Source organism: Polistes dominula, unplaced genomic scaffold, assembly GCF_049000335.1.
Source record: "Polistes dominula isolate Pdom_NZ unplaced genomic scaffold, Pdom_raw_medaka contig_73, whole genome shotgun sequence".
In the NCBI taxonomy this organism is placed as follows: Eukaryota; Metazoa; Arthropoda; class Insecta; order Hymenoptera; family Vespidae; genus Polistes; species Polistes dominula.
Window position 1 is genome coordinate 9,283,860 of NW_028300951.1, and position 24,593 is coordinate 9,308,452.

A 24,593-nucleotide genomic window follows, 5' to 3' on the forward strand; every position below is an offset into this window, starting at 1 on the left:
ATTCTGTCTGCGGCGCGAGTATCTTTTTTTCTTTTTTTTTCTCTCATCTCTCTCAACTTTTTTTTTTTTTTTTAAATACATTTTTTTCTCTTGACTGATTTTTTTTTTCTATTTTTTTTTTCTAATTTTCTTTTTCACTTCTTTTTTCAAAATATATAAAACGTGCCTCGAAACACCTATCGTCCAACGACTCTGCTAAAATTTTTTTTTTCGTTTGTTATCAGTATAACGCGCGCGAATAATAATAATAAAATAACATTCGTTTTTGTTCTTCGTACGGACGATCTTTACGCGTTTCCTATATGATTTTTCAACGTTCATTTTCGATCGACCATTCGACCTTTCAAAATTCAACTACATAACGAAATAAAAAAAGTCCGAAATCTTTCTCGCCGTTATCGAAAGAATTTTTTTGTCGTCGCGCGTCAATGCAATACTTTTTTTGTTACTTTTTTCCAAAAATGGCAAAAAATAAAATATATATATATAAAAAAAAAGAAATTAAAAAAAAAAGGTAAAAAAGAAAAAAGAAAAAGAGAAGAATCCACGATTTTTTGTGTACGTACGTCACGCGTTAGAGATACGTAAGAATGACACAGAGGAAAAGAAAATAATAAAAAAAAAATATATATATAATAAAAAAAAAAGGGAAAACGAACAAAGCTGCTGACTAATAATCTTTAATGTTCTTCTAACATAAATACTAATTTAAATGTTTTTCAAAAGGGAAGTGATGTTTTTTGAACTTCCAGGAGCAGGTGGGAACGACATTTTTTGACCCCCACGTAAGGTGTACTTCAACCTCTACGCATTTTGTGGTGCATCAGACATAAACAATTTTTGAACAAATGCTTGCATATTTTATATGAATGTATTTTTGATTCCTTTACAGGAACGGATTCTCGCTCTCGCTCCTATCATCCATCCTCTAATCTCGACCTTTATTCTACGTCACTTATGCTCACTATCATGTTCTGTCTTGCTCTATTACCTTCCTTCTTTCTTTATCTTTCTTTCTTTCTCACTCTCATTCTCTCTCTCTCTCTCTCTCTCTCTCTCTTTCTTTTTCATTATCTTCCTTACTTTATTTCTTTTTTATTTTTATTTTTATATTCCAATCGATCATTATTTTTAATCGTATGTATGCTTCAACATTCATCTTCTATCTCATTGACAAATATTATTAAATCATTATACTTTCTTTTGCATTTTTATCTCGATCGATTCTCCATCTTTCATCTCATCTAACTAACTATTATTTCTTCCTATATAATTTTTATAAGTCATTCTATATGCGTTTTGTTATCTGCTACATATGGTTTGATGATTATGGTTTGACAACGATCACGATTCTTTGAAATTTGTGTTCATCCATCGTTTGCAACCATTGGATTGTACATTTTTGTTTGTTCTTTTCTTTTTCTCTTTCTTTCTTTCTTTCTCTATATCATCGTCATTCTATTCATCAATAACTATCGTCATCTAATTCTACTCTCGCAAATCTCACCAAATTTTTCACCCCCTACACCTAGTTCCTTCACTTACTTTACCTTGACCCTTCACTTTTTCCGCTACATCATGACATGACTGACAAAAATATATATGAATAAATATATATATATATATATATATATATATATATATATATATACATATATTTATATATAAGCATATATATGTATATATATAAAGATAAAAAAAAAGAAAAGAAAAAAAAAAGAACGATTTTTTGTGTCGAGAGCGTGACAAAAGCAAAAATTAAATCGCAAGAAATTTGTCCGTGGTGTGACATTTTTTCTTCTGTGATTGGGGCAGCATACCACTGTCGTAAACGGAACGAACGCATACGGTCCATACAATATATGACTATATATAGTGACCTATGCGAGATAACAGTAGAAATTGCAATTCTACACACGTATACAGAATATTATACGTACGACATAACTGAACCGAGAAAAAAAAAGAAATAAAAGAACAGAAAAAAAAGAAAAGAAAAGAGTCCAACGAATAACGTCCATCGGTTTTTGAGTGTCGTTAAGAACGAAAGAGAACGAATCAGAGCCCCAGGAAAATCTTTGTCATTTTTTTCCGTCTACCCTCGACTCCGGAATATATATATATATACGTTTTATCCGTTTGAAACCGATCACCGCTAGCCGGCCAGCTAAATTGTCCTTTGCCCTATCTCTCTCTCTCTCTCTCTCTCTCTCTCTATCTCTCTCTCTCTCTATCTCTCTATCTCTCTATCTCTCTATCTCTCTCTTTCTCTCTTATTCTAAATTTCAATATATAAAAAAGAATATCTCTTTCTCTTTCACTCTTTCTAAATTTCTAAATGCATATAAATATATATATATATATATATATATATATATATGTATATTTCTCTCTCTCTCTCTCTCTCTCTCTCACTCTCACTCTTTTTCTGTCTCTCTCTCTCTTTCTCTACGTTCCTATCCCATATCCATATATTCCCAAAATTTAATCCCAGATGCCTATTTTAATGCATTCTCGCTTGCATGCAAATGCCTGCATTGGTTGATTTCGTAAAGGAACTAATTTCAACTTCTTATTGTTTATGTTTGTGTTTATTGCACCATTTACTTTCTTCGGATTTGATGATGACAAAAAAAAGGGCTGTTTTCCAGTAAGTAGGAATAATACTCTTGTGTTAGACACTTTGCATCGGAATATATATGATATTGATAAACGATGCGATAGTCAAGATTATCGTACGTATTGAACAGGAAGCATAATATTCGTTGCAGTGTATTAATACAGAGAGCTCTTTGAGTTTCGATTTATATTATAGAATGTTTATTCTTTCGATGAGTTTTCGCATATGTTGTTATTATTGTCACTCGATAAATTTCTTTCTTTCTCTCTCTCTCTCTTTCTTCTCTCTCTATTTCTCTTTCTCTCTCTTTCTCTCTCTATTTCTCTCTCTCTCTCTCTCTCTCTCTTTAAACCTTCGTTTTCCCAACTTTTATTAACAAAAATTTTCCGTTGTTTTTTATTTCGTTTGACGCGTTAAATTTATCATTTATGTATATATATTAGGTCGAGTCATAAGTAACTTCCGATGCGACTATGTAGAATCTATTTTTCGTATTAACCCACTACAAGTCACCGAAACAAACGGATTTTCGATATCACTATATAAATAAGAATTCAGTTAGTCTTCTGTCAACTTTTTTATGCAGTCAATGTTACATTTAACCGTTTTTCTTAACCACTGAAATGGATAGTAAAAAGTGTATATTCGATAAATGTTATGCTTTAGGAATTGAAACAAGGCAATAGCACTAACTAAGATGGCAACTGAACAAATATGCAGCGTATACAGTGAAGGACTGATAATTGACAGGGTAGTCAGAAATTGGTTTGTAAAATTTCGTTCTAGAGATACAATCTTAAAAGATGAACCGAGTTCAGGACGTCTTTTCGACTTTGATGAACCTTTTAAAGGTAATATTGGAGCAAAATCCGATAGATACGTTCAGCAATTGCAAAGAGTGCAAAAAAACTCCATGAAAGGTGTCTTGCACTTATCAGTCGCAGAAACGCCATTCTTTGTCTCATAAAAAACGGAAGTTATTTATGACTCGACCTAATATATATATACATACGATATTTTTCACGCGACATTTATTTATTATTTTCGTCCTAAACTCGTAAGTATCTCGTATTACAAAAATTTGTCATTTAAATTCAATGGTTTATTTTCCATCTATATATATATATTAATAATATAAATAATTATAAATAAATTTATTATTTCAAATATATTTATATATACCAGGTTCTCGTCCTAGGTGTTGTTTTCCTTCTTTGAACGCGATCGTTATATTTAATAAAAACAGCACATTAAATCGATGCAAGAATTTGTTAAAAAAAAAAAAAGAAACAAATTATTGTAAAACAAAACATTTTCGAGACGTTTCAGATGATCGCAGTCAGAGAAAAATAACGTTCCTAGTTAACACGAAGGAGTACAAGGACGTTTAAGAAGCCTGTGAGATAACCCACTGATGAAGATCTGGATCTTTTAATCATGAAGATACTTGCGAGCACGCGTCGTCCTCTTTCTCTCTCTCTCTCTCTCTCTCTCTCTCTCACACACACACATACACTCTATCTATCTGTCTTTCTTTCTCTCTTTTTCTCACTCTCTTTCTCTATTTCTTTCTTTCTTTCTCTTATTTATATTTAATTTCTAATATCGATTTGAACTCAAAACGTCCACGTGGACTCGAGTGACGAAACGAAATATTAAAAATTAACGAAACTCTAATACGATCGACGCAAAACAAAAATTGAATATATATATATATATATATATGTATGTACATATATATATGTATATAGATAGATAAAGAAAAAAATCGAAAGAAAAAGGTGTAAACAGCAACAACAACAACAGCAACTTGTGTTGAGTACGAAACAGTCTAACAAAAAAAAAAAATAATATTACAAAAAAAATATAAAAAAAAAAATAATAAAAAACAAAAAAAAAACAAATCAAAATGATAAGAAAATTGTCCTGTGTAAGTTGACGGCCGAATGTTTTGCCACTATAGCGTGACACCTATCGCCTACGAGTACGGGCCTCCGACAGAGGGATGCTAGTCTTGTACGCAGACGTGGACGTTGAGTTAGACGTCGTAGACAGGAACAATAAACCACCTGTGTGGGATGCGAATGTATACGGCCCCATTCACATCAAAGAAAATGTCACAGTGGGTACTGTAGTGACGTCGGTGAAAGCCAGGTTTGTATACCACGACATGACCGAGACAAGACACGTGACATGCCGTGCCATGCCATACAGTCTGCTAACTTTTTTTATCCTTCATTTATATCTTTATTTTATTTTTATTTATTTCCATTTTAAACATACACTTAAAACATCATTTAATATCATCTACGAAAACACAGAAACACACTTTCGTTCTTTAACTTTATTTCTTGTCTAACGTATTATTCCTATATTCTTTATTATACGTACACGTTACACGGAACTCTCTATATCTATGCTATTTTCTTTATTTATATTAATTTTTTGTTTAAAAACAATATGGCAGCACGTATGGTTAAGTACGGCCCGGTAAATCGGAAAAACATCGGTACTACAGTAATTAGATCTACTATTCTACTACTTACCATCACTATTACCAACACCATCATCACTACCATCATTAACATCATCATGATCATGATCATCATCATCATCATCATCATCATCATCATCATCATCATCATCATCATCATCATCATCATCATCATCATCATCATCATCGTCATCATCATTATTATTATCACTATTATTACTATCTACTATCACCATCTGCTCCCCTTTACTGGCATCACGAAGAATCTCGACGACCAAAGTTTATATTCCCGTTTTTTTGGATTATTATACCATGGATATTTTTTCTTTCCCAATTGGCTCGTCGTGATTCACGTGATGAAAATAAATTGAAAATCCAATCATTGTGCGAGGGCGAATAAGCGGGAACCGTTTGTCCATCACAATCTTTGGGCCTCGTCGTCGATACTTGGGGCCGCGAAAATGGAGGAGCATTAATTAGGATATATACATATAAACGTTTATATATATATATGTATATATCTCTCGAAAAGGACATCGTGTCTCGTAGGGAAGAGAGAGCGTTTTTTCAGGCGCAGTTTCTAGCAGTTTGGAAGAAAAAACAAGAAAGTGCAGGGGGAGAACATTTAGCACCGTCTATCTTCGTCTATCGTCCGAAGTGTCTTCACACCCTTTGAAGAGACCCCCTTTTTTCCCCCCATTTTTTAACGTAACCCTTTAGGATCTATCTATCTATCTATCTCGTTTAGCCTCCAGCTGCTGCTCGTGCCAATTTTCTGTTGGACCATTTGTGGTCTCTCTTTTTCTCTCTCTTTGTCTCTTTTTGAATTTTGTTTGTTTTCAAGGCGTCGAGATCTGTGAACAGCGGAACGAACGAACGAACGAAATAAATGAAAGAAAGAAAAATAACGAACGAACAAACGAACAAACGAACAAACAAACGAACGAAAGAAGCAAGAACGTGTATCAACAAACATCAGCTCATCTGATTTAGGCCTCCTTTTTTTTTTTAAATAAAGGGTGGAAGAGCGAGTGTACCACATGTCGCTGTCATGAGAGCTTTGAACTTTTGACACACTAACACCGATTGTTTTTTGTTCCCGTTTGCGATACACTCGCGGTCTGGTGCGTAGCGCGAGACGTACAAGCTGGAGGCGAAGGCCCAAGACAAGGGCGCCAACCCAATGTCGCGAACGGTGGAGGTTCAGATTGACGTTGTGGACCGTGCGAATAATCCGCCCGTATGGGACCACGTAGTGTATGGCCCGATCTACTGTAGAGAGAACATGGCCGTTGGGGCTAAAGTTGTATCTGTTAAAGCCAGGTCTGTCACACTGTTAATGCTCCGTGCGGCTCTCTGCACGAACCCGCCGCCCTGCACGCAATCTCGTGGCAGTATATTGTTTCTTGTGCACGTTATTAATTGATATTGTGTACGAATTTCGCATACACACGCATACAACACACATAAACACGCTTAATTACCCCCAATTCCCTTCCCCCGTTACATTAATACAAATCATTGTTTTTGACATTGACAGAAGTGTTTTCTTCTTTTTTATCGACTAATTTTTTTACGTATTTTGTTTTTTGTTCAGATCACTTTAGATACGCGACAATTATTTTTGCGATTGCTTAAATTAAATTAAATCGTTAACTTACGTTACGAAATTATTATCAATTATTTTTATAATTATGTTTCTCCGTTTTTTTTTTTGTTATTGAACTCGAATATATCTTCCTACGCGCACATAAACAATAAACACGTGTCATGCAACAATCAAGGATCAAAATAATACATCACATGATAAAAAAATGAATTCTAGCAATGAGACCCCCTTCCCCTCAGTAGTAGTTTTGGAATCGTATTATTATTATTCATTACGTAAATACATATACTACGTAAAATTTTGTATACAGTATAGTGAGTGTTTGTGTGCGTGCGTGCGTGTGTAATATGCGTGCGCGTGTGTGCCGTAAACAGTTTTTTGGGCATGTTTTACGACTATAGATGCTTACCAGAAATCACTCCCACCAAAAGTACACTCTCACATTCACGCGTCTTTTTGACCATTGTGTAATATTTTTTTGTTTTGTTTTTGTTACCCATCGTTTTGCACATCTGATTGGCTTTTTTTCAAAATTTATTTTTTTCCTCTCTCTTTCTATCTTAAGAGAGAGCTATATTTCGACGATGTTGTTATTGTCTATTTAATTATGATAGTTAGTACGCGTAAGATATAGCAAGCAAATTTATTTTAACACGAGGACACGTGTAATCCGAAGACAGTGATGAGAGTGTTAAAAACAAAAACAGCGCATTTCATTTTTATCGTCAGAGACGCCATAGTTAATTTTTCTTTTTTTTCTTTTTCTTCTTCTTCTTTTCTTTCATTTTTAAAAGAAAATACGTCGACATAACGTTTCGTGGTTTTTTTTTCGTCCCAAATTTTGGTTATTTACAGTTTCGTAAAGATTTGCATATATATATTTTATATCGAAACCTTAGATCGCCGAAATGTATTTTTTTTCATGAATGCCATCGATGATTCATTTTTTGGGCATGCGTTACACAAGTTGCTTAAAATTACATGCGTTAGGTATATCGTCTAAAAAAAAAAAAAACATATTATGTATACGTAACATAATTATATCATATCGTATCATACATTTCTATATTTTTTTTTTGTCTCATTTTTCATTTTTTTTTTTTGTAATTTTTTTACTCCTCCATTCGAGAGCGTAGTACGTATAATAATTGTGTTCTTCGTAGTAATTTTTTTCGTCGACGAAAACAAATTTGTTTTTGCCCTGTGAAAAAAAAAATAACCAGCAATGTTACGCGATGTAACGAGAGTTTCCAGAAATTCGGAAATCCGGAGATAAAAAAAAAGGAAAGAAAGAAAGAAAGAAAAGAAAAGAAAAGAATCGATAGGGGGTGGGGGGGGGGGTCAAATTAAAAAACAAAAAAAACGGAAAAAGAGAAAAGCAAATAAAACCACACGAAGAAAAAAAAAACGGAAAGTTCGAATACGGTCGTAAAAATGTGACAAGTTTACGAGAGTAAAGAATTAACTATGACAAGTATGGCAAATGTTACGTTTTGTTTGAGAACTTTCGTAAAACGCGACTTTACAACTTGCTTCTTCTTGTTATATTCGTACTTGCGGCTAAAAGTAGAATAAAAATGATATGTTTTTTCGAGGATTCATGAAGGGGAAAACGATAATAAACGGTACATCGTATATGTCCTCTTTCTCTCTATTTTTCTCTCTCTATTTTTCTCTTTCTCGCACTAATTTTAGATATTTCCAGTCATTCGTTAGTATTTTAACGTCTAAACAACACGTGAAAAACATTGAGATAGGACAGAAAAAGCTATGATTGAAAATTAGGATTAGATATATACATCTATATATATATATATATATATATATATATATCATTAGGATAACAATCTTGTGTGTGTGCATCGTAGATAAAGCTTCGTATTAGTCTCGTTCATGTGTATTCGTTTGAATAGAACAATTCGGGATATACACGTAAATCTTTCCTTTCAACGATGCTTTTCGTGCGCACAAACATACACACACATACACATATATTTATCAAAGCACATACGAGGTATTACGATTATGCGTATCGTAGTATTTACTTACTTGTTCACGTGCGAGCACATGGGTTGCAAAAGGGTAAAAGGGATCGTGCTTATTCGAGCTAACTCTACTAACCAAAACATACATACATATATACAGTGTAACATCATACATATGTACATATGTATGTATTTACACGCGAGAAGAGAGGTATATATCCGCTGGACATACACGACCGGTCAATTTTCTACTTTTGGCAGAAAGCATAAAAAAAAAAAAAAATACGAACTTTTTCATAGTAGGTTTTTTTTTTCTCTTTAGGAGAAGTAACGATCAAAGGATTAACATCTTTAACGTTAGAAAAATCATCGAAGTTTATTCATTATATATATATATATATATTTAAAAAAAAATCATACGATTTATTTTGCATATTATTTGATATTTTCAAAAATAGTATCATTTTTTGTTACTCGTATGTTTCATCGTTACGATACGACCCGCATACGGGTCGTTAGTTACGGAAGAAGGATTAATTAAAACGTACAAATATTTTCACTTTAAAATAGAAAAAAATATTTAAAAAAGTATATAGAGTAAAATTAAAGAGAAAAAAAAATAGGAATAGACATCGATTTGGTGGAGAAAGAAAGAAACACTGGAGGCGCGAGAAAAAATATAATTCGTTGAGAAAGTTAAAGTCGAGTAGGCGTTTGAAATAGAAAAAAGAGAGTCATCGAAAAAAATTCTCAAAGGACGTTATAGAATGACGGACTTGACACGCGAACACCATTGAATTTCTCATATTATTTGGTGATATTTGAGAACGTAGTTTCTACAAAAGCTCCTCTTTAGGTAGCACTAGTAGTACGAGCTTTCTCTCATGCCGACGTATTCTCGACTGACAAACGGTGCTATTAATTTGGCGCCGAGTCCTTTAGAAACGTATGGTTCACCAATGTGACTTTGTGGGCGGGAAGGAGGTAGGGGGATGGGGAGGATAGAGATAGAGAATGGATTTCTCTCTCTCTCTCTCTCTATTTCCCTTTACCTTCCATCCTTTTCACGGATCGATGAACCGTACGTTCTGTTCGGACGTTCAACGTATGACTCGGAAAGCACATCCTACAGGGCCCATTCTTTTTCAACGTGCGATTGTGGGTCTGTGTTTGGGTGTGTGTCTGTCTGTCTATCTGTCTGGATCCCTTCGAACTATCTCGTTCTTTTTTTTTTTTACTTTTTTTTTTATTTTATTCCCCTATCTCTTTTTCTTCGAAATAAAAAGACAAAAATATCTGGGATTAATGAAAAGGTCCAATTTTATGTTTTTTTTTTTTCATCTTTTACTCGTGTAATACATTGATTTCTTTTTTCTCTTTTCTACTTTTAAATCTATAAGGTATAATTCTTTTGTTTTTCGCAGTAAAGAACGATCAAAATGAAAAGAAAACGTAGGAGATATTTATGGGTAAAATTTTGCGATAATGTTTTTTTATTAGAGAAACTTCTAATGGATGATAACGACGACGATGATGATGATGATTCACGACTATTTTCGAAGAAAATTCTTGTTAAAGTTTGTCGCGCATGTTTAATGAAGTTTACGTGATGTAACGTGTCTCTCGTTTATTATTCATACGCGTGATAATTACTATGAATCAATCATATCTAATTTCCCTAGCGAGTGTAACTGAATCGAGATAATTTATCGAATAATTTAAAAAGAATGAACATTATTAATGATGTTATGTGTAATTAGGAGAGTAGCAGTTCAGGACGGTATGAATTAATTTGCTTTTTTTTTCTTTTTATCTCTACAGGAAAAATATATGTGATTACATTTTAATTTAGATTGTTTAACAATTTCAAAATTAAACAAAAATAATAAAAAGTCGGTCGTAATGAGTCCAGCGGTAAATACGAAAACGACAAACAGCCAAACTAACATTTGTCAAAGCAACAATTTCGTGCCTGAAACAAGGCAGAAGTTGTGTATTGGAGAAGGGAATTGTAGCTAGTGTTTCATTATCGTTGTGTATTCGTCGATCATGCCAACTGTCTCTCTCTCTCTTTCTCACTCTCTCTTTCTCTATATCTCTCTCTCTCTCTCTCTGTCACTATTATATGGTGTTTGTTTCTTTTGTCGAAAATATCTATGTTATGTATCAGAGGCTCACACTAAAAAACATATAGAAATGTATCGAAATCCTTTAAACCACCGGGTTATATACTCTCATTATTATTGAAACGGAAAATACGGACGACTAGTCGGAAAAAGAAAAAGAAAAAAAAAATAAACAAAGAAAAAAAAAGATATATCATTATTTTGTCGACTAGAAAAAAAAAACTATTCGAATTCACAACATAACACGAAATATCTTCGGAAATCATTCGAATTCTTCGATGATTTCTTCTCGCTTGCAAAAAAAAAAATAAAAAAATAAAAATAAAATAAAAAGAGGAAGTAAAAAAAAAAGGGTAACTAAATTTATCGCATTAAGAAGAAATTTGATTTTATTCCATTTGTTTATATTTAAATATTACTTTTTTTTTTCGTTAAGTATATATACATAGATGAAGAAGAACGAGAGTATCGTGATTGAAAACGTTCAATGATCTTTCCCATTTTTTTTGTTTTAACTAAAAAAAAAAATCTATACAAGTTTGAAAAAAACAAAAAACAAAAAAAAAAGATTTGTAGATAATTTCATTCTCGATTGACTTTTCGTTCTTTAAAGTAAAAGTTCCTTATTTCGTCTTTATTATAATCGTATGTGTATATTATTATATATTTGATATTTCGCATGTTATGAGATCTTTCATTTGAAGACATTTATTATATCGATAGTAAAAAAGTAATAGTTGATTTATTTGTTTATAATATTTTTTTTTTTCATTATCTATTATAACGATAATATACAATTTCCGTGTTCGTTTCTGTTAAAAATTTTCCGTTTTGATTTACAAAGTCGATTCGATAATCGCTTGAACAGTTATAAACTCTTATTATTATTATTATTATTATTATTATTATTATTATTATTATTATTATTTCCATTTTTGTTTCTATCACATTAAATTCGCGTAATAACGTTTGATTTTCGTGTGTATGTCTCAACAGTTCTGGAATCGAAAATAATCCAACGGTCTTTTACCACTTAATGCCTGGTTCTACGGCACAAACGAACAAGTATCACACCTTTTATCTTCAGCAACGTGCTGAACAATCGGTAACGTGGGCGGATATCAAAGTTAACCATCCGTTGGATTACGAGAGTATAAAGGAATACAATTTGACGATACGTGTTGAGGTAGGTTGAATTTTATCAATGATATTTAAATTATAATTTATGTTTTACATCTAATAGAATAAAATAGATCGAGTATACATATATAGATGAATTTGATAGAGTGATAATAAATTACGGTATGACGCTGTTGATAGTTTCGAAAATATAATGTGCGTTAGATCTCATTGTTCGACACGCTTTGATAGATATAACATACACATGTATGTATATACTCGTTCTCACGTACGTGTCATACGTATTATGTTCTTCCATAGAACAATGGAGCGCAACAACTTGCATCAGAAGCGACGGTTCACATTATGTTGGAGGACGTTAACGACGAGATACCACTTTTCACCGAACGTGAACAGGAGACCGTGTTAGAGGGTGAACCGATCCGTAGTAAGGTTACTCAGGTCAACGCCATCGACAAGGATGGTACTTTCCCGAACAATCAGGTAAGTTTGATCCGATCAACACTTATCTTGCTTTAAACTGAGCTATATTAACTGATACAATCGATACTCGAGAGCATGTTTATTTGATAAATTAATTTTCATTTAAAAAACATAGTTTATCTTTCTCAAATTGTAAATGAAAATTGATAAAATGTATTATTTACAAAAAGGAGATAAAATATTATAGACGATTTGGAAAAATGAAATATTTATTTCTCAAAATCTTTAATCATTATTATCATCGAAAATTCAATTGAAATTTTCAATTGAAATGTAAAGGAAGAAAATGCGCGTTAAGATATTGCAAATGTTATTTCGTTGGATTTTAGTTGAAAAGCGTATTATCTACGTAAAGGGGTACCTCTTTCTACAGAGAAAATACAAAAGTAGTCGTAGAAATTGTAATCGTAGTTTCTCGGAAATTCTCACTACGCGGATCTTTTGAGAAACTTTGAGCGCGTATCTTTTAAGGATTCGGAAGTTAAAGAATTGGTTACGTGACTCGTGTAGGTCGCATATAGGCAAGAAGCTTATACACAATAGTGAAGATCGAGACTTGAAACGAGTCTCTTAGGAATGTCTATTATTCGAAGTAGCTACGTTGGAAACGTACGATCGCTGGGAACTATCGTTGCTCTTTGATATCTAAGAGAAAAGGACTGTTTTCATGATAAAAGTAACGACGTGAGCAACCTAGCATAGAGAAAACGAACGAAACTATACTACTACGTATATAACTGTATATACCATCGACGTACTTCCACCTTTGATCAGTTCATCGACCTGAAAAAGATACTTTCGGATATTTTCGAAACGATTCGATACTCTGCATGATCTTTTCCCATTCTATTGAATATCATTTCATATTATTTTTTTTTTCTTCAATTTAAAGGGAAAAATATGTTTAGAAATAACACACAATCGTTTTATATTACTTACAATATATTATATTTTCTTTTTTTTTCAATTTTTCACTAAATTGAATGTCTTATTTTATTCGCATAATTATTTATCGTACATTACCACTAGAATAGCAAGGAAAGGAATTATTTATGCTTATCGACTATGCAAGAGAGCTCTTTTATTCGCCTCGAATGATCATCCAATCGCATATCCTCGCATCACTGATAGGAAATAATTATCCGACGAACAATTTAAGGAAGAAGAAGAAAAATCGAAAATTCCCCCGTAGTTTCTTCCAATCTCTCTAATTGCACCGGACAAAATCGATTGGTCTCTGCCAAGTGTCCGGAGTTTTTTTTTCTTACTTAAAAGGGAAGAATAAACATTTTATTGCGATAAAATTAAAAAGAAAAAATAAAAGCTTCGCGATTGATTAGATTTGGGCCTGTCTAAGATTTGTCTTTATAATTTTATTCGTGAATATTTTAAATAAAATCAATGTTAGTAGATTGAAACAATTACCAACATGAATTAAATCTTCATTTATATTTTATTCTTTCTTACGAGTCATCCTATTTTTTTTTTTTTTAAAGAACTTTTACACAAAACGTACGTAATCACATATTAGATATATAGGGTAATAAATCGAATGAAGATTATGGTAAGAACAAAAGCCGTAAATTTATCTTTATCCTTACAGGTTACGTATTATATAGTGGACAGCGACAGAAACGAAGGAAAGAATTATTTCGAGATTAACCGTGAGACCGGTGAGATTTTTACTAAAATAGTCTTCGATCGTGAGAAACAAGGTGCTTATGCTCTTGAGGTTGAAGCCAGAGATGGGGCACCATCAGCGAGACCCAATAACAATGGTCAACCAAATTCAGGTACGTCATTTCTTTTTTCTTCATAATTTCACTTTACACACATTATTTCATGAACATTTCTTTCAATGGCGACATGTCGAAACTGTAATTAATTAGATTGATGATAGTTTTATTTTAATGTTAACATTCTTTCTTTTTTTTTCCATTGGTATATTGAAACATTGATTAAATTCTATAACGATTAACGTAAAAGCTTTAATTCGATATACTCGTACACATTTACATAGTAAAATGTTGACTATCAATTAAATTCTACTATGTAAAAACACATGAATTTAATTAAAAATTAATAACAACATATTGCAACCAATAATATTCTCAAAGAGATTTATTCAATATGTGGAATTAAGTTATTCTTTTTTATTCTCTCTCTTTATATATCTTTCTCTTTTTCTAATGAAAGATATTTTTCAGGAGTCACATGAATAGATATATTTAAAAATGATAAGTGAGAAATAGCATCGATAAATATTTAAAAATATTAAATTTCTAATTTGAATGTTTCTTAACTCAAATATATATACGTATTCAATTTTCTCGTTCAACTTTTACAGTTTTCATATTTTTTCAACTTTTATTATACACTCACATAAATGTACATACTAATATTTATCCAAGATTACTGAAGATAAATTCTCTTAGAAGATTTTCTTTCTTAAACAATTATTTAACCAAAGAAAATTACTTCCAGGTAAAAGAAGGGAATATATTTTTTATTAGTATAACTATTTTCTTTTTTTTATGTATACGTCGTTAAATTAATTAAATTTGCTAATTTATGAAATTATTTAATAGTTATATAATAAATATATCGATCAGTACTTTTTATATTCGAAATATTTGAAATTTAGAAAAAAACGATATAAAAAGAAAACTTAGTTTATAACGATATTGTTATTTAAAAAAATATTTTCTATTTACTAACGCGATACTATAACTTCAATTAATTCAAATATCAGCGTATTCAAGTCAATGGTTACATTGAAATCAATTCGAGTACGTTAATTCAGCAAAATCGTATTAACCGATTACAACAGTTACGCGATTCGCAAATCTAAGTTCGTTGATTTTCACCAAAGGCCTTTTATATCAACGCAAAAGTAAAATCTTCTTTTTGTCTTTCATTTGCTTCAAAGATTAAAAGAAGAATTCATTAGATTTTGAAAATAGGAGCTTCTTTTCTTTCTCTCTTTTTCCCTCTCGAACAAAAAGAAAATTTACCTTTTCTTTTCTTTTCTTTTTTTTTATTTCACGAGAAGAATATTTCCTATGAGTAAAACTAGGAAAAGAAGATAAAGATGAGGGATTAGGATTTAATTCCGAGAGATAACGTCGATAGAACACAGGGAAAAGGGGAGACAAAAATCTATTAGAAGATGGAAAAGAGCCAAAACCCAGGTTTGAAATCAAACCGAGTCATAGGATTTTTATGTTCTTACAAAAAATAAAAAGTTGATAGTACCCAAAGCAAACTCACCATAAGAATGCTGTCCCGTACTTTTCTCTAATATTTCTTTTTTCTCTGATTTCATCATAGAACGTCGTAAAACATATTAACGTTAGTCAATTGAAGTTCTAATAAATTTTTGATTGATTCTTTCTCTGATGGAAGAACATAGAATCTTTTTCGTTGATTTTACGATGTATTTTTTTTTGTTGTTGTACAAATCGTGACTTTTTTTATTCAATTTTACTCAACGTTCAATTATTTTCTATAACTTGTGAAAACTTATGATACATTTTGACTAAAATTTGTCGTTTTATTTGATCAAAAATGTATATGCCACATATATATTTAATTAAAAACATTAAAAAGCAAATTCAAATTTAAATAAAGCAAGATGTAAATCTTTATTGATCTTCGAGTTTGAAAGGATTGAAATATCATCAAAGATTTCAACGAGCCAACGTCGTTTGCTCGACAATGTTTACTCAACGCGAGTAATCTTACTAGGAAGCATATAACTTCGAAGTAAAAGGATTTCATGTACAATGTAGAATTTGCAAGTTATTCAAAGTTTACTTAAATGTTACGCGTTTCTCTATCGATATCTATAAAGACGATACGAGATATATATAGGGTGTCCTTTATATCGATGATTCTCTCTATAAAAAAAAAAAAATAAATAAAAACTAATTCGAAAAAGTAGAATAAAAATTAGTTTGTATAATGTTTCGTTTTTTGTACCATCAGTTTACGGAACATCCTGTGTTACATATATTCATAGGGTACTCAACTAGTAAAATGTTGTTCCCACCCAAGGAAACATTAAAAATAGATAAAATTGAAACGAAATTGATGTACTTTGGAATATATAATAGACTTACACGCGTGTTACTTACGTCCCATTACAATCAAATAGCAATAATCCGTGCACGTTAGCGAAGTTAACTATAGTTGGGTATCTTGCTTTACTCTTGAACCAGGGATGAAAACTGTTAAATCGCAATTATACTAAATTGCAAGAGGGTACTTGGCACGTTGCCGTTGGAAAATGAGAATATAACGTACCGTATGCATGTATATATGTATGTAGATATGTATGTATTTATGTATGTACAATTCGCGTACGTATTGTTAACAATAGAGTCGAATCGTTGTAAAATATAACGGAATAGGTGAAGAAGAGTGGGAGTGGAGGGGAGTTTAAACGACAGTTTGCTCGCCCGTTTACGAGCATGGTCTGATAATTAATTGCATCCTTTTCGTATTGCGAAATAATTGGGTCGTAACATTGTCGAATGTTCTTGACATTTTTTTCTTTCCCTTCTTTTTTTTTTTTTTTTCATTATTTAATAGACAAGCAAGAGCTCTCGCTGAGACGTTCATTAATTTTCTGTTCTTTTTATTTTTTTTTCTTACTATTATCAATTTTTTAATAAGAAAAATTCGATTAATTATGAACGAATAATCTCATGGTCGATTTTCGTCGACGTCAAATGTTGTAAAAAAAAAAAAATTATTCAACGCAACAAAAAAGTGGAATAGCAAATGGTTAAATGTAAATAAGCACTTAATATGCTGACTTTGATCGAGCCACTACACTCGTAGCACAACGTTGCTTAACTTTCTCCAATTTCCTTTCCTTCCTTTCTTCCTTCCTTCCTTTCTTCCTTCCTTCCTTCCTTCCTTTTTATTTCAAACATATGCAAATATTATTATTTACATTCTAGAGCGAAATATTTTATTAATTTATTGTTATCGGAAGAACAGATCTCGCGAATATTCATTCGAGTGCATTTTTTTTCTTTTTTTTGTCAATATTTAACGTAAAACATTAATCAAATGCAAAAAGCGTATGGACCGATATTCGTTTATTCGCGGTTTAATAGGTAAAAGATACATCATTTTTCTTTTTACAGGAAGATAAAAAGAGAAAAATGGTCCATCACGATATTTTATCGATTTAAACTTTTCAAATACACACACATATATTACATAAACACACCGTTTTAGTTCTTTTTTTAGGAAAAAGATTATTTTTTGTATTTTACAAATGAATAGAAGAAAAATTCCAACACTAACAAAACTAGGTACGTTTATCTTTCTCCATATTTCCATTTCCATACAAAGCAAAATTTCAAAATCGACACCGAGGTTAAATTCCGCTTCGTATCTGGTAGGCAGACCGTGAAGAGATAAACACGATATTGTGCGGGACGTTTCTAAACTTTCCTCGTAAGTTGGCAACAGGCCTTGCTGAACTGTAACGCGTAAAGAAAGACCACACACTCTCGAGAGTTCGGACATTGTGTAGTGGGCAGGATCAATATCATAGTGTTTTCGCCACTGAAAACACACAACTATAACGAAAAAGTGATCTCGATAACGTAACCGTCATATTTCAACTTTTATCCATGTCTGGAAACTTTCTTTACCATGAAATAAATAATGTTTTCAAGTTGATAGTTTGTTTTTTCTCGTAGAAAAAAATCTAGGGATGTAGGAGGAAAGAATGATGGATGGAAATATCAAATCAAAATTAATTTTTCTTTCAATTAATTTTTATACGTTTAAATTGTTATCGTTAAATTATTAAGAGAAATCAAAATAACTACGTATAGGAAAAAAAATTGTGAAAACAACGAAAAGAAGGGCAAGAAAAAGGGAAAACAATGAAATGTGCTACGTGCGTCTTTTAGAGAGCGTAAATTTTTTTTCCGAGCACGAAACGGCGTCGGACAGATTTGCGAATCGAGACTCAGCACCAGCACCAGCAATAGCAGCAGCAGCAGCAGTAGCAGCAGTGACGTCACGGGCAGAATAGGACGGAAAGGATGTTTGTGGCTTGCATATGAGAGAGAGAGAGAGAGAGAGAGAGAGAGAGAGAGAGAGAGAAAGAGTGCAAACCAACTCTGTATAACCAAAACCCACACTTCCTAGCATATATATATACGCGTTTCCGACATAACGAATTTGCTGGATGTACGAGGCGGAAAGAATGTCTAGCCATTTTTTTTACCCATATTCGGGAAACGAAGGGAAATTTTGGTGAGCCGATACGTCCAGTAAATTGGAGGTTAGTAATGAAATTTATTATCTAGGAGAAAGTCACGAACAATAGATCATTATGTTTGATTATAATCGAAAGAGTAATATACGTGGTTGGTATATCATATATCGAAAATTATCGAGAACAATTAAAATTGGATTGTTTAATATTTTTATCGGCTTTGATCGTATAATAAATGGAATTGATATTCGTATGGATCCGATGATATTAGTGCCTTTCTCGAAAATACAATAATAATAATAACGCGATTGCTTGAATTACTATTATAAACATTCATTGGTGTGACGTTTGTATGAAGTAAACGGCTGTATTTCATTTCGAATTTAACGTAGTCGTCCTTAATGATATTACCTGACAAACGAGTAATTTCGGTCGAAACATAATTTTGCGAATTACGCTAGAAAACTCGCTTTAGAGCGTGACGAGACAGAGACAGAGACATATTAGAGAGAAAGAGAGAAAGAGTCAGATATTCGCACAAATACGATTTAAATACGGTAGAAAATTAATTATATTTTCATTCATTATTCGTTTCGTTATTGGATACTGTGTATTCATTGTCTTCGTCTAAATACGTTGAAGTACACTTTTGTGTTATTTCATTAAAAAAAAAAAAAAAAAAATTAATATATTATAATATCAATCATCGATTTGCAAAAGTTCAATATTTTTGTTAGAAATATTTCATCTTTTTTTTTTCTTTTGTAAATTAGCATCAAATTGGTAAATATAATTCTGACGTATACGAAACTTCGTTTGTTGAAAAAGAACTTCGAATGGTACTCGAACAACGACGAGACTCTTCTCGTTATTAATACTGTCCATACGGATACACGTTTTGCGGACAGTATTAGCATGTTGTAGTGTTCGGTCATTCACCAAGCCACTACTACCAGCTGAGGTACGATTTCATAACGTAGTGGCATACGACGCATCGTCGAAAACTCGACACGGCTTTTCCAAAAACGACGCGCGTACCTGTGGACGATAACGACGACGACAACGACGACGACGAGATCCACACTAGCATTGTCAAAACATTATACATTCGTTGTTCATTCGTTTATATCGTTACCGTCCTCTCTATCTGAAACTTTCAACCTACCCCAGCTCTCTCTCACTGTTTTTCTGAATAACAAGTTGTCAACTCTTATTACGGTGACACAACGAAAAATATCGGGACTGAAAAATAAAAAAAAAAGTATACAGAGTAAGGAAAAATGTTAAAAAAATAAAAAGAGAAGGAAAAATCGTATAGAGAGATGTGTGCGTAACATAATTCAGAGATCCGTATCTCGATTCAGAGAGAGAGAGAGAGAGAGAGAGAGAGAGAGAGAGAGAAATACGTAAATTTGTGCATAATGGAACGACGCGGTTCGGTGAATTCATCGTTACTCGACACGAGTATCGTTCCCAACTTGCTTTGGGTTTCGATATTAGAGAACATCGAAAATTTATCGTAGTTAATCAACGTTTGAGTTTGTAACCACACTGACAGATTTCACCTTTTCAAAATTAATATAATTAATACTGATTCGAACGACGTGTGTTGAAGTAGTATTAAGAATCTTATTATTGATTTATTCGTAAATTCGAGTATCAATAATTTATATAATCTAAGAGAAAATAACAAAGATAAATATTTTCAAACTATTGTTATTTAATACCTTTCTTACTGGAAGAAGAGGCGATCGTTGGACGATCGACTAATTCAAAGAATTCGAAACCGCTCCGCGTGCCGTTTCACGTGCCTTCTCGAGATTTCAACTTCTCGATGAGATTCCTCATTGATTTTTGCCTCGCAGTTCAGCAACGTGAAACGAATTCGGTTCGACGATTACTCTCTCTTTTCTCTCTCTCTCTCTCTCTCTCTCTCTCTCTCTCTCTCTTGTTGGATTGCCGATTATTCATCCACGTACTTTCACCAACTATTCCTCTTACCGCACCACCGATACTTATTGACCTGGAAACCTATAAATTCCCGCGACAATATCGATGCACAAGCTTAAAAAGAAAAAGAGAGGGAGGAGAGAGAGAGAGAGAGAAAGGGAGTTACGAGTACGTATGCAAAACTCAATCCATGGGTGATATGCTTTCGAATAATACTCAGCTTGCGAGTGCTATCAAGCGAAAGATTTACCCTGCTTTTTTTCAAAATTATCGATTCGTGATTTTTTAGTATTTTCTTTTTCATTTTCTTTTTCTCACAGTCGATAGACAGAGTTAGATTGTTCAATGGAGCATAGATTCGCAAACGTTTCTTTTATTCCAAAAAAATGCTCTCGGAACTGTCGTTCAACGGTATCGCTAATTTCATGAATATCATTTTATGATTATTATAAAAATAATTATTTCAGGTAAAAAGAAAAAACAATTTATAAATCTTGTTTTGTCTTGTAAAAAAAAACATACTTTTAATACGATGGAAATTTTTATAAAAATATATTTATAACTAATTAACAAGATTAAAATGGTACAAAAATAAAATGGGCCTTTAAAATGATATTTTTTCTATGTCTCTATGTCTTTTAGTTCCGAAGATATTTCTATGTGAATATAAGATATTATTATAAATAATTATATTGTTTATTAATAATGCTAAAAATTTATTTTAAAAATAGACAAAATTCTGCCCTTTAAAATGACGTATCATTCAATTTTCTACGATGCCTAGTTCCGAAGATATTTCCATGTAAAAAAGATAGGTTTACGTTGATACACTGACCTACATAATTTCATTCAAATTACTCATTGGGTCATTGATCTGTTTACTACTATTACTACTACTACTACTATTACTACTACGATCAGCTGTAGTATAAGACTTGAATGAAAATCTTTGCAAAGCGATATCTTCCGAACAGAAATTCGTAGAGACTCGAAAAAACTACCGTTTTAAAGGGAAAATTATTCTCTACCTATTAAAATATATTAATAATATTGATATGATAAAATCAAAATTGTTAATAATTTTTAAACATAAATAACAAAATTTTTCATTCCGTATTTTTTTTACTAAGGACATAAATATATATAAAACGTTAAAACGTAATTATAAAATTATGTTAATTTTATCTTATTTATTCAAAATATAAGCTCATATCTTCTATATATTCTAGGCTACACACCATATACTCTTATTCTGCTTAATATTAATTCTGTATAATGATAAAACGATTACTCACGATAAGAACGATATTAACAGTAATGATAGAAGTTTTGAGTAGGAAGAAGAAAAAAATCGAGTAAAAATAAAAAATGGTACTTATCTTTTCCCTTAACTATACAGTGATATAGAAAATAACGTTTTATCTTTTATTAGTGCATCGAACTGTTATATCTTTTCTACTTATACTTATTATTGTACTCCGATCGAAATTTCTTCTTCTTATATCGCAAACAAAATGATACGTTCGTGCTTGCAAGCGCATCTTCCAATAAGTTTTATCTTAACTATCACCTTCTTAGACATAGAAATTCACGTATCGAGAGTAAGAATAAAAGAAGGCCGATCATGAGATAGAACTAACACACAAGATAAGAAAGAAAAAACTTTCTTGCATTTTCTTAGGTGGGTGGAAAGGGGACGAGTGGGGAATAAAGTAACAAACGGTTTTATCGTCTTACGTTATCCGGGCCTCTCTCTCTCTCTTTCTTTTAGTGTTTGGAGTCTCGTAAGCAGTGTCCTCGTTTCTTTAGATCGTTCTAATAAAACTAGAGGTTTAGGAATTACGACGTAACTCTCCTTTTTACGAGCAGCTGCCTTTAATCCCGCGAAACTTGGCCTCCCTTTCGTCTCTATCTTCCCTTTCCTTTTCATTTCTTTCATTTTCTTCTATTTTCTTTTCATTTTCTTTTCTTTCCTTCCACGTCTTATTTTTCTCTGTCTTCTTCTTCCTCCTGTTCTTTAAGATCTTATGGTTAGAAAAATCTACTTCTGACCTGTAGAAGGAAAAAACTCGTACGTCACTGCAAAAGGTGTCCCATTCTTTTCTGTCTCGTCTACGTGAGAGAACTCCTGGATGGGCAGTAATATTTTTCAACGAATAAGTATTTTCTCGATTCTTTCTATATATTTTATCGTAACATGTTACAAAACGCGATCGATCGATTTAGTTTTAAGGATTTCACGAGAAAACCTTATTAAATATACTAACGTTTATTATAGTTTTATCGATAAACTGATCTCTTTGTTCATTTATAATGCTTAATTATTTCTTAATTATATTTTATAAGAAAAGTTTGTACTTTCTTCTTGCGAATTGTTTTCTTATTAAGAAATTCCATGAAAAATTCCTTCGTAAATTATTAAAACTGATGTTTAAAAATGAAAAAGAAGAAAAGAACAAAAAAATACTAATTTTTATTAAAAAAAAAAAAAAATAGAAGAATGTGTCTTTTGTTCTTGGTGAATCTAATAGTTTAGTTTAACGAATAATAACACGAGACACCAGGTAGTTTTGTTTAAAGTTATTCAATAATAGTAATACGAGCTTTCTCCCTAGACGCCTATATTCCAATTTTTGCGTTTCGTTATTCTCCCGAGATCTTCTGGTAAAAGTTGAAAAGAAATAAAAAAGAAAGAAAGTGACACAGCGTTACCTACGAAAAAATATATATATATATATATATATATATATATATATATATATATACTCACGTGCAAAAAAGCAAAAACTAACGTTAACATATTTAAATTCTTGAAATTCACGAAACATGCTTCAATTTAAACTAGCGCATTTTTTTTTACCGCCTTTCTCTCTACCTCCGTTTTTTAAATGATTCTTTTTTTCTTTATTTCTTTTATTTTGTATAATCCCCGTTGCGTTGTAAATAATAACGAGGAGAAAAATGAAACAAATAATATATCGGTGATTCCGAGAGCGTATATTTTGCAAATATAACATCTGGATTTTTTTTTGACCATCTCGAGGTAGATTTAAAAAAACAAAAAAATAAAAAGGGCGCGTTAAAGTCGAAGCAATCTTTTCTATCATGCTTCATTGACTGGCGTTTTCGAAGGCTTTCGTAATAAAAAAAAATAAAGAAGGGGATACTCGAAGGTAGGAAAGATCGAAACGGGTATTGCTTCTCAAGTGCTTTTTAGGAGCCTAGTAAGACGAACTTTTTCGATGGATTCTCTCGATTAGTTTCTAGCACCTTCTTCTTCTACTTCTTCTTCTTCTTCCTCTTTTTCTTCTAGATTGACTCTCTTTCCAACTTTCAGTTACATTAGCCGAACTGAATGAATGGACTAAATTTCGATAATTGTTACGCGAATTTCTACCAGTATTCGATTCCCAAAAGTATAACAAATTTTCTCACAATTTTCTTCTTTATAATTAAACGCGACACCTTGAATTTCTAACAGATTTTTGATTCATCGTCATTATACTTCTTTTGTAATTTTTAAATGGGGCGGGCGGGGGTTTAAAGGGCGTGGCAGGGAAAAATTGACAATTGATCCTACGTATCTATTCGAATTAGAATGATGCTTAACAAATACCATATTAATATTAATAATGATAATGATAATAATAATAATAATAATAATAATAATAATAATACGTAATTATAATAATGATGATAGAAACCAAGTATTAATCTGACAATAATCATAATGAAAATAGCAAATGATAGGACGATAATAATTATTTTAATAATAATAATACTATGGCATTTACGGAATAGTTTGAACGTATCAGTAATTTACGTCGAATAGTGGGCGGGGGAGGTGAGAAGCAAATAGAAATATTTTCATGAACTTTAAATGATTCCTAATGGAAATTATTGTACTAAATTGTTCAGAAAATGTTTGCTTATTTTGCA

At 31.8% G+C, this 24,593-nt stretch overlaps 1 protein-coding gene across 5 annotated transcripts in view; it reads left to right on the top strand.

Moving 5' to 3' along the window:
* LOC107067855 (neural-cadherin) overlaps nucleotides 1-24,593 on the top strand; it is an 85,849-nt gene that overhangs the window by 23,391 nt on the left and 37,865 nt on the right. For 2 of the 5 annotated variants that reach the window (XM_015323740.2, XM_015323741.2), the window contains 5 exons: nucleotides 753-785; nucleotides 4,584-4,774; nucleotides 11,831-12,020; nucleotides 12,275-12,457; nucleotides 14,061-14,250. In XM_015323740.2, the coding sequence (XP_015179226.1) occupies nucleotides 753-785; nucleotides 4,584-4,774; nucleotides 11,831-12,020; nucleotides 12,275-12,457; nucleotides 14,061-14,250 (787 nt within the window). Of the gene's footprint in view, nucleotides 1-752; nucleotides 819-2,638; nucleotides 2,651-4,583; nucleotides 4,775-6,246; nucleotides 6,438-11,830; nucleotides 12,021-12,274; nucleotides 12,458-14,060; nucleotides 14,251-24,593 lie in introns of all 5 variants that reach the window. The other 3 variants (XM_089172397.1, XM_089172395.1, XM_015323742.2) reach the window with 3 other exon arrangements.